This window comes from Zootoca vivipara, chromosome 13 (genome assembly GCF_965207765.1).
Source record: "Zootoca vivipara chromosome 13, rZooViv2.hap1.1, whole genome shotgun sequence".
Lineage (NCBI taxonomy): Eukaryota > Metazoa > Chordata > Lepidosauria > Squamata > Lacertidae > Zootoca > Zootoca vivipara.
Window position 1 is genome coordinate 53,648,976 of NC_142596.1, and position 12,785 is coordinate 53,661,760.

Consider the following 12,785-nt stretch of genomic DNA (forward strand, 5'->3'; position numbering starts at 1 on the left):
AACGCGGCGCTCTCGCTTCCCTTAGGTCACGCCCTCAGCGGCGCTCTGCTCCAATGAGAAGGAAGCAGGAAGAACATCCTTCTTTCCTCCCCGTCTCGCGGCCGCGCTTTGCTTCCGGGTCGGCGGTGCCCTGCGCCTGCGCGAGACCGCTTCTTGACCTTTGCCCTCGCTTTGGCGGAAGGAGCTTGCGCCATGGCTCGGCGGGCGCAGACGGAGGCCTAGGGGACGCCCGACCGACTGACCGGCAGCCCTCCTTCGCTCTCTCGCCCTCTCGGTTCAGCCGGCGGCGGGATGCCTCTGCACAAGATCCCTCCGCGGCTGTGGGACGCGCTGAAGCTGCAGAAGGGCATCTACGCGCGCCTGCCGGCCCACTACCTCCGCGCGCTGAAGGAGGAGACCGCGGCGCCGCCCGTCGCCGTCCACTGGAAGCCCCGCGGCGTCCAGCACGCGCGGAACCGCAAGACCGGCCAGCGGGAGCGCGTGCAGGACGTGCCCGTGCCTGTCTACTTCCCTCCCGAGAGCCAGCAGGGCCTGTGGGGCGGCGAGGGCCTGGTGTGCGGCTGGCGCTACGCCAAGGGAGACAAGGTGCGCAGCCGGGGCCCAGGGGGCGGGGCGGGGCGGGCGGACCCCGGCTCGGGGGAAGGTCGGGGGCGCATGCCTCGCACGGCGGAGGAGGCGCCTGGCTCCAGGATCCGGGGAGCCGCTGCTGCCGGTCAGTAGAAGCGACGCCCAGTGGGGCCTCCCATTCAGTCTAAGCTGTCCCCTCCCAGCTGCCAGGATCTTGGCTGCACCTGCTCTTCCTTGTGTCCACAGCTTGCCGCCAGGGTAAAGAAGACCTGGAAGCCGCAGCTCTTCTATCGAACTCTCTACAGTGAGATCCTGGATAAGACGCTGACGATTACAGTCACTATGCGGACGATGGACCAGATTGATGCCGCCTATGGCTTTGATTATTACATCTTAAAGGTAGGTTTGTGGTGATAGCTTGACAGGCTGTTCTGTCTGCAAGCGTGGGAAAGTCAATATGACAGCTATCAGATGGATACTTCATGATGGCTGTGAACGGTGTGGCATGAAGCAGCCTTTGTGGGCCACATCCCAGAGCTCTCCTTTGAGTGATGCAGGTTCTTCCCTGAACTATTTGCCAGAAATCATAAGGACTGTAGTCTGCTTGCCCTTGAAGGCCTCTCTTTGCCCTGAACAAATAAGTGGAAACTGTTGACGAGCCGTTGCATCTTTCTCTGACCTCACAGACCCCAAAAGCTGAGCTGTGTTCTAAACTGGGCATGGACCTGAAACGCACAATGCTTTTACGACTTGCCCGCCGGGATCCTTCCCTCCATCCAGATGACCCAGCAAAGAGGGAGGCTATTTACGACAAATACAAGGTGGGTGCCTTCCTTTGCTGCGAGGGCCTGGAGGGGCCCATAAGTGGTGGCCTTCCCGTGGGAATGCTGCAGTACCATTTCAGTTCCCTCTCAGTTCAGTTTGGTCCAGGGAGCTATTGTAGTGGGTGAAGAGGCACACCTACGAATCAGGAAGTCCCAGTTCAGATCTTGCAGTGTTGCTTTAAGGATTACAAATAGAATAATGTCTGTAGAATGCTTTAAATACATAATAGTAAAAATTATTTCCCCACCCCAAGATGCCCACATTGGTTGGGTGATTGCAGTAGCTAATTTTTTGCTTTTGAGCCAGCATCCACCATAATCTGCAAATCATCATTCTTGTAGCAACAATAAGGGCTGTAGATTTGTTATGAAAGCTTTCCCCAGCTTTTTCCCCAGCTGTGCTCTATCTCCCAATTCCTAGAATTTGGCTAGAGGGACACACGGCGCTGGTGGAAGTTGCATAGTTAGAGGGCATAGAAAGGCCCGTATAACTATCCTTAATATGCCTGCGGATATAATGGGGGTTGTTACTGTCTTTCCACCCCTGGTAATGTGGAATCCAGTGGCATCTTGGGAAAGGCTGTAGTGACAAGGGTGATAGAGCCCACATTTGCTTTGTATGCCCTATTATCAGCAGGATAGGGTTGGGAACCCCTGAAAAGCTGCTAGTCAGTGAACAATATGATGGGCTAGTGGTCTGACAAGGTAGTTTTCAATCTTGCTGTCTTTGCTGTCTCCCAATGAGTCTCTGTGCTGAGAGCTAACATGTGTTACCTTTGCATGCAGGAGTTTGTGATCCCAGAGGAAGAGGCAGAATGGGTTGGGCTGAGTTTGGAAGAAGCTGTGGAAAAGCAGCGACTCCTGGAGAAGAAGGTATGTCTTCACCCTTTGTGTTTGTGGCCCAGTCCCAGTCAAGTATTGTCTCTGAAACATCCACCTATGACCCTCGAAGCTGTGTAAAATAACAGTGCTTTATGCTTTTATGCTAAGGTGCAATACATTCCATTGCTAAGGTTTGCTGTTTATGGGACTACATGCAATATAGTTTGCTTAGTTACCGAGGGGTGGGAGGCAACTTAGTCAGACTCTGCAGATGCTAGTCTGGCTCCTGTAATCACTTGTATCCAAAATGCTGTGGATTTCTCTCGAGGGCTGCTGTGATGCTTTGGATTAGCTCACACATAACACTTAAGGCGTGTCTTACTTGGATTATCTGAGCCCAGCCCAGAGGCTTCACTGTGAAAAAGCCACGTTAGTAAATCTGGGATTATAATCTGTGGTTAACATTGACTGTGGCCTTGTTATAAGGTGCAAACCTAGCCTTTGTGCAATCCGGTCTCTTCCTCACCGTGTCTTCCCTCCCTGCCCCCAATCTTTCTCTCAGGACCCTGTTCCTTTGTTCAAAGTCTATGCAGAAGAACTGGTGCAGCAGCTCGAAGCACAGAAACTGTCTGAATCGGCTGAAGTGCAGAAGGTCTAACAGGAGAATCAAGTGCTGTGAACTTCTCTTTGGGCTCATATTAAACAGACCAAGGGATGGAACTTTCCCCCTGATAGAGCTGGATCCAGAATGGTTAAGTATGTGCTCATTGTCTGATACTTGTGGCATAAAGGCTGCTCTGCCCCCTGGACTTGGGAGGGACTAAGCTGCCTTGAGTTACCTCCTCACGTTCCATTTACGATGCTTTTGCCGTAAAGAAAAGGAGGAGGCTTTCCTTCATGGCTTCCCAGCTTCTCCTGCAGGTTGCTGCTCAGTCTCTACACCTGCAGCCACCATGTGGTCCGTGATCCCCAACTTTGAGGCTGGTCGTCATGAGAGCCTTTTGCCACCAGGCTTTGGAGCACCCTAGAATGCAGCCCGCCTTGGAGTCCTCGTACACCCTCAGGTCTGCAGGGCCAGACAGCAACATTTGCAGCAGAATAGAAAAGCAGTCGGCTGACTTCTCTTGAGGAATAAGCCACATCCTGTAACCTTAATTAAGATCCAAAGCACAGCAGGAAAGAAAAGAATAAATGGCTTGTGAAATATTATTGAAACAGTGTAGTTGTTCTTTTTAGCTGGAGTAAGAAACCAAAGAAACCAAAGGGACAAAAGCTGGAGCGTTAGGAACTGGCTTCCTGCCTCCCCAGCTTCTGCTTTGATCTACCTGGATGCTGTGTGGCAGACCTCTGAGCCCCTGTGTCCCTGCTTTCTGGAATGTCCCTCAAGCCCAGTTAAGGCACATGCCTACCAGGACATGGTCTGGCTGTTTTGATGTGTAGAAGGAACACAAGCCCATTTGCCCTCCCAGGCATAGACCAGGAAAGTGGCAGCAGCAGCAGCAGCCACTGGGAGAGGCAGCCTGGGCAGCATCAAGGGGTGGGGGCACGGCAGCTTTGTTTACATAGAGCAGCAAGAATTTCTGTATGCAAGCATCTGTTCCTGTCCTGAAGTCATCTGAGTTCAGCTTTAGTTGCCAAGTATCCTATGGCTCCTTAGTTTTAAATGAAAGAGTCACCTTGATGAGTCAGGCTGCAGTGTAATGGCCCTCATTTATTTATTTTAAAATTATACACCCCACTTTTCACCATTTATAGGGTGCAAAGTCGCTTACAGGATAAAACACACAGTATACAAAAATGAAGACAGGAGTGCCTGGCATGCTCTGGTCCATGGGGTCACGAAGAGTCAGCCACGACTAAATGACTAAACAACAAATACAAAATTAAAAATGTTAAAATTTAAAATCTAAAGAATTTAAATAGCATGTGGGACTGAAAGTTTCTACTTCAAATCTTGCCTTGCAGAATTCTCTCTCTCTCTCTCTCTCTCTCTCTCTCTCTCTCTCTCTCTCTCTCTCTCTCTCTCTCACACACACACACACACACACAAACGTATAGTATAATTTGACCACAAAAAGGTGGTCATTGGCTGCTAGTAATGGCCCTGTACGAGCTCCAGTATTGGAGGTGGTTTGCCTCTTCACCTGTTTGTTACACTTGTTCTCCTCCCCACTTTCCCCTTTATCCTTACGACAACCCTGTGAGGGAGCCACTGGCCTAAGGTCACTGAGCAAGCTTTATGGCTGAAAGGGAAATGGAACCCTGGCCGCTCCAACTGCTGCACCCCCCTGGCTCTTGAGTAGCAGCTGCTTGGGGGTACGAGTAAAGAGAGGGCTGTTGTGATCATGTCCCACAGGCATCTGCTTGTGAGTACAGGATGCTAGACTAGATGAGCCTTTGCAGATGTGCTGATGTGAGCAGGACGGATAGGAGAGCTTGTGGAGTGCTGGGGCTTCTGCTTGCTGCCTCTGACTGGAGTCTGCCAGATGCCTTGGGGAGGCACAGAAACAGGGCCTTCATCATTTGCTGTCTTGTCTAGCTGGTAATGAATGACCAGATACCTTGATGTAAATGTTTCTAAAGTCATTTGTGTTATGGTCATTACAACATAGTTGACACCTGGGGGAATAATCCTGTCTTTTTGTTTGGAACCTGCTGCCTGCTGTTGCCTCTGATGCCCCCCTGAGATGTTTGTGTGTGTTTTGGGGGCTGTCTGAGAAATAACAGCTCCAGTCTCTAGTTCTATCATCCTCAAATTCCCTGATGGCCTCAGCTGTCCTTTTCTGCGACTTTTCCAAGGCCAGGCTATCCTTTTTGAGACTCTCTCTATCTCTGTGGCCATTGCCTGCTCCAGATTCTCCGGATGCTCTTCGGAATGTATCGTTCTGTGGTGTGGCTTCTATGGGTGGGAAGCCTCCTTGATGAGCTGCCAATGCTATGGAAGAGGCTCCCTCCTCTTCTTCTCCTTCTCTTGGTGCAGCAGGTTCCATCCTTTGGCCTTTGCCTCCTCTCTTTTTGCAGGAACTTACTTAAATGTCAGTTGCTGGCTGTTAGGGTTCCAGGTCGCATTTGCCAGCCAAGGGCACTTCAGGGCTGGAAAATCCCTATCCTTGGGACTACAGGGGTGTGGGGCCACCAGACACCTGTGGGCTTGGGGGCAAGTCCAAAGCGATGCAGGTGCCCACGATATGCTCCTGCCCGAAGGCAGAGGCCCACATGACAGTGGAGCCCCCCCATGGAGAGAGTCTCGTGCCTTTTACTGGCCATGTCTTCATCTGACTCCTTGGAGAAAGTGGCGTTTGGTGATGTGCCTCTTCCATGCTAGACAGGTGCCCGCTTCACCGCTGGTACCGTGGGAAGGAAGGTCCTAGTCAGTCTGCAATAAATTCCCGTGAAAGGCAAAAGCAGCTGATGCAAGAATAATGTTCATTCAATTGGACTGCCACAATATCCTCCCCGCACCCCGCTGCAGCTCGATGCTTTTCACTCTCCTCTCTCTCTGCCTTCAGCCTTCGTTTTCCGCCCAAAGATTCCTCGGTTTGGCGCTGGGTAGGGCCGCCCGTGCACCAGAGGAGTCCCATGACCGCGAGGCGCTGTGCGCTCAGTTGCCACGAGGAGTGGAAGGTGCTCAGATGGGGAAAGTGAGGTGGCACCTTCTTCCCACGGCGTCGGGGAGTTTGCTGCCTCTTCTTGCCTCGCCCTAAAAGCCGAGGGGGGGGGGGAAGCGGTCCTAGGCGGGATGAAAGTGTCCTGTCTCGACTGTTTATCCGGCAATTATAAGTACATCAGTGGTGCCTACGGGGGCTGGTTGCCATAGCTACAATAGGATTTGAAGGACCATCCTTTGGTCGTGGCCTCAGCCAATCAGGGTGAGGAGCCAAAGCTGCAGTATAAAGTAAAGATTGCCATCATCTTCCAGCCAGTCCGTGGCCATGAAAGGCAAAGAGGCTCCCAGAGTGCTGGGAAGTGTTCCGGATGGGTCCTGTCATGGCGGACGGCGGAAGAACCAGCAGGAGGCCGGCGCTGCGCAGACGGCAGGTGAGACAATGGAGGCCCTTCCTCGGCCGCCATTGACGGCTCCTTCTTTCGCCATCACCCCTCGGCTGCCCCGTCCTGCCCTGGGCCGCCGCAAGCCGCCACCCTGCCCTGCCCCACGAAATAAGAATAAAAGGCGGACAAAGGAAACCGGGATGGGGAAATATGGAGCTCCTCTCCCTGGGTTGCCTTTGTGGGCCTTTCAGATTGCATTTCGCAAAGCCAGCTCATTAGAAGCCCCCAGCTGGGCTCCTGCAGAGCGAGGTTAACGCCCCACGGCTGCCACCCACTGGCCCCTCCCCCCCTGAGGGCCACCATTTGCCGCAAAGCCACTCCAGCTTGGGAGGCGCATTTCTCAGCGGGGTGGGGTGGGGGAGCGCTGTGCCCAAATTTGCCGCCCTCCCCAGCCCCTTTCCTGGAGGTAATGCCCAAATGCCCGCTTGGAGATCAAAGCCCCCAAGGGTTGTGGCAGAGTTGCACGTTTGCTATTGTGATGGTGGGGAGGGAGGAGGAGGAGGGGCGCTGGGTGACAGCGTCAGGAGGGCGGGGGGTGTCCCCGCTGCCACCCCCACGCTTGTAAATGTCTTGGCACTAACAGATGAACTTGCCTTGCACAATGGACACGGCAGGGAACGAAGCCTGGTGGGGAGAGGAAGAGGGGGCTCTAAACTTCTCCAAACTAACACAGGGTGGGGGGGGGGGTGCGTGAAAAGCAGAACTGCTTGAATCTGTGATCTGCCCCTCATCGGTCAGCTTCTCCCAGCAGGAGGCTCTGAGCACCTTGTGAGCTGTCCAGCGGCTCTTGTCCTTGTCTGAAGCTGACGGAGGCTTTCTTTGCCAGTCTGGTGGAGGCGACAGACTGTCCATTTTCCTCCCCAAACCATGTGGCTGTGGGCTTAGGAGGTGGGCACAAACTCTTTCCTACCTGACGGAAATAGTGTCCAGCGATTTCTCTCCTCCTGCCGGACGCAAAAGCCTCCCGCCATGTATCTTGGATGGGGAGGAATCTCACAGATGGCAAAGGGAAGGCCATTGCGTCCCCTTCAAAGGGACATTCTAGGGCGATTGTTGCATTATTAGGTGAACTCAAAGAAGAAAATCTTTTAATCCACTGTGGCTAATCCAGTCTACTTTTGTTGGCCATGACACATTCAGCCCCAACAAAAGGTGCTTCGGGGTCGACACCGGCATACATAATGCATTTGTAACCCGGCTGCTCTGCTGTCAGAGCGGCAGATTGACAGGCTCCCCCCTCCCTTCCGCCGCCCCCCTGGGGCTGGGACAGAGGCGCCGCCAAACTTTTATCAAGTTTTCATCTCTCGTTCCAAAGAGCTTTGCTTGGTGTGCAAGAAAATGAAGGAATCGGCACCTCGCTTAAAGCGGAATCCTCTCTCCCGCTGGGCTTGGCTGGAGCGCTCAGGCCGGCAACCTCAAGGGGGGGCAGAGCGGGGCTGACATTGCCTTTTGCAGGAGCCGTGAACAGCTGGGAGAGGAGCCAGGGGGCTTTGCCCAAAAGGGACCCTGGGATCTCGCCACTGGGGCCGTCAAAAGTGCAGTCGCCCCTTCCTCGCCGTCAGTGCAGGGGGAGGCTGCCCATTCCCTGCCAAGCGCAGCTCCACAGGCAAGAGGATTCTGGACATGGAGCAAGCACATTTTGGGCAGGGTGGGGGTAGGTGATAGTTAAGGGGGCTGCTGATCGGATTAAGCAGGGTGTGGGGGGGTTTTCACAGCCTGCGACCTGCCCCTCCTGGTCACTTTGGGTCCCTCTGCCCCCCTTAAGCCTCCAGGGAGTCCCATGGGCTGTGTGCGGCTTCAGAGTGGGCTGGAATAGGGCGGCACAGTCTGTCCCTTCAAAATGGGCAGCTGCCTCTTCCCTGGCAAGGGCTCTGGAGAGGGCAGGGAAGATGGTCCTGGGAAGAAATGTGAAAAGGGGGTGGGAAGAGGGAGAGCCTGCCTCCCCCCAGCTCTCTCTTCCTGGTAAGGCAGCTGCATGGAGGAGAGCCAAGACTCTCTGCTGCCCCTCGCTGAGGCCGAGAGGAGGTCTCTGGGGCAGAAGGAAGGCCGGAGAGCTCAGCTGAGCAGCGGAGGGAGCTTCTTGGTCCCAAGGGCGGTTTCACGATGTTTGTTGTACCTTAAATGCTACCAGATTTTATTTCAGCAGTGGCTTTTATAGGTCCATTTCACCACCACCACCACCACCACCATCATTTTATTTGTAAGCTGCCTTTCCATAGTTAAAACAACGCTCAAGGCGGCTTACGACATGACGAGATTTACATAATTACCAACGTAACAAAAGCCGTAAGCAATAAATGAATAAAACATTTCCGCATAAATCATAAAATCTAAAACTAAAAATACAACATTAATATCAATAACAATTTAAAACGACATAGATAGAAAATAAAAACAATCTATGGATGGCTCCCAGCCAGGAGGGCTCTGCTTTGCCTCCCCAGTTGCAAGTAGCAATACCTCTGAATCGCAGCTGCTGGAAAGCGCTGGGAGGGAGGGGGGGTTGTGCTCACATCCTGCATTGGGACTTCTGGTTGGCCCCTTTGAGAACAGGATGCTAGGCGAGATGAGCCATGGGCCTGATCCAGCTGTAGGCTTTCCTCCTGTTCTTATGTACAAAGGTTTACTCTCAGTGGCAGGTAAATAGGATTAAGATCAATATTCAATTCAGACCCCACCATTCCTCCCAAAGGAGTCCAGGGCAGCCAACACAGGATTGAAAACCTTCTAAAAAAAAGCTACGAACATTCACTTGTCTCCCCACCCATGATTTCAGGGGTGCCGGGAACAGTATCTCTTGGCCATCCAACGCATCTCTCTTGGAAGAGGGAGGCTGATGCACCTGGCCAGGTGGTCCTTCCACAAATGGGAAGCAGTCGCTGCAAAGGCCCTGCCTGGGGTCCGGGCCAAATGGGCAGCTCCAGCCATGGCCTCATCCACTCACAGCAGGGTCTGAAGTGGTTCGCCTTGGCAGAGGGGCCCTTGCAGGTACTTGGGGCCAGGGGATTTAGGGTTTGGGATGCTAGGAATAGGACTTCGAATTTGCCCCAGCAGCACTTTCAGGGCCAGTGACAAAGACATTCTTTCGAGGCAGGGGGTGGGTCGCAGCCCACAAACACCCCCCTAACTGTGGGGGTGCTCCTGCTGCTGTGCAAAGTGCCCCCCCCCCCCGGTGTGCAAGACTTGGGCTAGTGGGCTGGCTTGTTTTGCTTAGACTAGGTAGGATCTCTGCAATTTTAAATGCATGAGTCCCAAGTATCTGCTGATGATTTCCAAATAGCTAAGAGGCGAGAAGGTGCCTCAGGGCGAGGCCTGCCCATCCTGCATTCTTTTGAAGCTGGCCCCAACCTGATTCTGTAGAGCGCTGCTTGGTTTTGCTCCCACATTTTGCTGTGTCCAGCTCTGGGCATGCATGCCCACCAGGACAGGTTGGTGAGGAGGGTCCTGTGAACCTTCTGTCTCCCCGCTCCTTTGACCTTGCACGGGTATCCTTGTAGAGCACAAATCTCTTGCACTGCTGCCGATGCCAGGGGGCACTGACTTATGGGGCAGGGGAGCTACTGAAGGGCATAGTGGCTTCTTGCTCTTTTCAGTGTTTGGGGAGGGGGAGATGGGCAGGTTAATGCTGTGCAGAAAGGGGGGGACGGACAGATCTAGTGTATTACCAAGATGTTCCCAAAGGGCTGGCAGGGCTTGCGACTGGTGATGCCACAAATGGTGATGGAGATGGGGACCAAGGCAGTCCAGCCGCTGCACTTGCCAGAGATCTGTGGCCCACGGAGGCAGGCATTGCAAGTCTCCCAGAGGTGTTATGGAGACTAATAAAGAATAATTGAGGTGATCCATTATTTAAACAGATAACAGTCCTACTTTTATTATTATTTGGATTTACTGTATATCACATTTCCTCTGAGCAGCTAAAGGTGGTGCACATGGTCTCCCCCCCGGCCACATCTTAACCTCACAACAACCCTGAAAGGTAAGTCAGGTAGAGGGAGGCAGTGACCAGGCCAAGGTCACCCACTGTGCTTTGAAAGCTAGGTGGGGAATTCGAACTCTGGTCTCCCAGGTCCTGGCCCAAGACACTGCTATAGCGCACAGTCTCCGTGTGATCTCTCCATCTGTATCTGCTGTGTGCTGCAGCATCCCAACAAAGGGGATCTGTTGAAGCTGCTGGGTGGAAGGGACACCCTTAAAAATGCTTTTAAATGTCCTTGGAGAAGAGGAGAGTTTTTGGCTGCTGCCACCGTGTTGGTTCCTGTTGGTTCCTCCCCCCTCCCGCTTTGCCCCTCTTTGCCCCTTGGGAGAAATGGGCCCTTGGAGCAGACCTTGATGTCTGCGTGGGCAACTGGAGAGAGTAAGGCCACACGCTGTTTAGGATTTTCTCTGTAGGCGAAACTCGTCACCTGGATTGGAGCCCACAAAAGAGCCTGCAGCCCGTGCTGGGTGGGGTCATGGGGTCCTCTGCCCCGGCTGAAGGAAGCCGACTGTTTTCAGAGGTAGCCCCCTCCCCCCCCAACCCTTCACTGCAAGCATGCAAGAGGACAGCTTCTCTTAAGGTAATAGCAATACAGCATTTGTTTAAGTATTTATAAGCTGCACTTTCATGGTGAATGTGACCTGGTCAACGCAATAAAATCAGTGTGAACTTAGTCTGTTCGACCCCTGGAACCGTTCGAAAACTGAGGCAGGGCTTCTGATTGGCTGCAGGAGCTTCCTGCACTTCAGGGGAAGCCGCGTCGAAAATTTGACTTCCGAGAAACGGGACACTTACTTACAGGTTTGCGGCGTTTGGGAGCTGATTTGTTTGGGAGCCAAGCCATTTGAGTACCAAGGTACCACTGTACAGAAAAAGCTCACATTCCGATGGTCTGTGTTAACAGCACAGTTTTTAGATCTCGGAGGAAGCAAGCAGTGCCTCCCTCTGGACTTGAGGGGTGCAGGTGCCCCCCCCCCTTCAGATGGGCTGGGTGCTGCCTCCTGCCAGCAAGCATCTACCATCACCCGAGAGGCAGTGGACTGGGACCTGGGAGACCTGGGTTCAGATTCCCCACTTGGCCAGTGCTTTCCCCCCAGGGGTACTAAGGGGCACGCAGTACCAGCACCTCTTGTTGTTGTTGTTGTTAATAAGTGTGGCACTTGCTGTAACAACTTCAAGGTGAGTCCGGGCACCTCTTTTGCGAGAAAAAAGCACGGCACTCGGCCATTGGGCGCAGTGGGTGACCTTGGGGGCCAGTGCCTGCCACTCAGCCCAGCTTACCTCACAGGGTTGTGAGGATGAACCAGGAAGAGCTCCATGAAGGCAACCTGGAGCTCCTTGGAGAAAATGGTGGGAAGTGCAGTAAATCAATGGATCAATATATAGCCATGGCCTGTCTGCCATTTTCATAGGAAAGCGGGGCTTTTGCTGGGTGCTATAGTCCCACAGCTGGGGGGATTCTTAGGCAGAGGATTGTGCTAGCACAGCAGAACTGTACTAGCAAATTTACACTTCCAATTTTTGTGCTGGCCTGTAATCCTGTGTAGAATGCAGCAGTGTGTGTGTGTGTGTGTGCATAGAATTATACCATAGCAGTTTATAACAATTTTAAACCTGACAGCAAAATCATAAAAGGTTGACGGCAAGGGATAGCCAAAAACGAAAGGTTCCCCCAGTTGGCTTCGCCTGCAAGGTGGTCTTCCATCCTTGCGTTGGATAAGTGGGAGGGCAGAGCAGAGTCCGAGATGTCACTTTATTTACTTATTGAATTTATATACCGCCCTATACCCAGAGGTCTCAGGGCGCTTCACATGTGTGACACAGGCCCAGAAAACCCTCGGGGGAAGATGGGGAAGCCGATTTAGTTGGGCTAGATGACTCTTGGGGGTCCCTTCCAACTCCATGATTCTACGACAACAAAGGCATGTGTGTGTGTGTGTGTCAGCCTGGCCACGTGGGCCTCTGTGTGGATGGGGGTGGCTTGTCCCTTGGCTTCAGCTCACCAATGTTTTGAATGCTGCTGAAGTTTAAGAGCAGAAGCAGCTGCCTCCCGTCTCCCTGCACTTGGCTGTTGCCTTCTATTTATTTGATTTATACCTCCCTTCGTCAAAAATATCTCAGGGTGCTTCGCGAGATATAAAAAACAGACCTAGATCAAAGATGCACAAACAAATAGCCCCGACAGAAGCAACAAAACAGTACGCCCCCCCCCAAAAGGGCAACGGCTCAATGCATATTTTCTAAGCTTTGTGTATAGATTTTTTCACATGGGTATAACCTTTAAAAGTCACTTGTAATAAGAGGAAGAAGGTTTTAAAGAATATAAGGCTTTATGGACGTGCATGAACAAGTACAGTACATTATAATGGAACCAAGAGGGGGAGTGGAGGGAAGTCGACCAAAAAAATTATGGTTTAATCTGGTTATGATTTTTTTCCGCCCCCCCCCCCCCGTTTTGTTATTTTTGGAAAATCAAACAAATGTTATCAAAAAACAAAACGAAAACAGTAACCCCCCAAAAAACGTGTTTAAAAAGCTGTGGA

The 12,785-nt window shown here is 52.6% G+C and overlaps 1 protein-coding gene across 1 annotated transcript; it reads left to right on the plus strand.

Moving 5' to 3' along the window:
• The first annotated feature begins 162 nt into the window (after nucleotides 1-162).
• On the plus strand, nucleotides 163-3,428 carry MRPL28 (mitochondrial ribosomal protein L28). The gene is made up of 5 exons (XM_035130553.3): nucleotides 163-585; nucleotides 814-966; nucleotides 1,254-1,388; nucleotides 2,178-2,264; nucleotides 2,776-3,428. The coding sequence occupies exons 1-5, from the start codon at nucleotides 292-294 to the stop codon at nucleotides 2,869-2,871; spliced, it is 765 nt and encodes a 254-aa protein (XP_034986444.1). The 5' UTR covers nucleotides 163-291; the 3' UTR covers nucleotides 2,872-3,428.
• The last annotated feature ends 9,357 nt before the right edge of the window (nucleotides 3,429-12,785 follow it).

Excerpts from the sequence above, each read along its gene's own strand:
- MRPL28 (XM_035130553.3), top strand. The coding sequence starts at position 292 with ATGCCTCTGCACAAGATCCCTCCGCGGCTGTGGGACGCGCTGAAGCTG. Across the intron at positions 1,389-2,177 it reads CTATTTACGACAAATACAAG|GAGTTTGTGATCCCAGAGGA; the intron begins GTGGGTGCCTTC and ends CTTTGCATGCAG. Across the intron at positions 2,265-2,775 it reads AGCGACTCCTGGAGAAGAAG|GACCCTGTTCCTTTGTTCAA; the intron begins GTATGTCTTCAC and ends TCTTTCTCTCAG.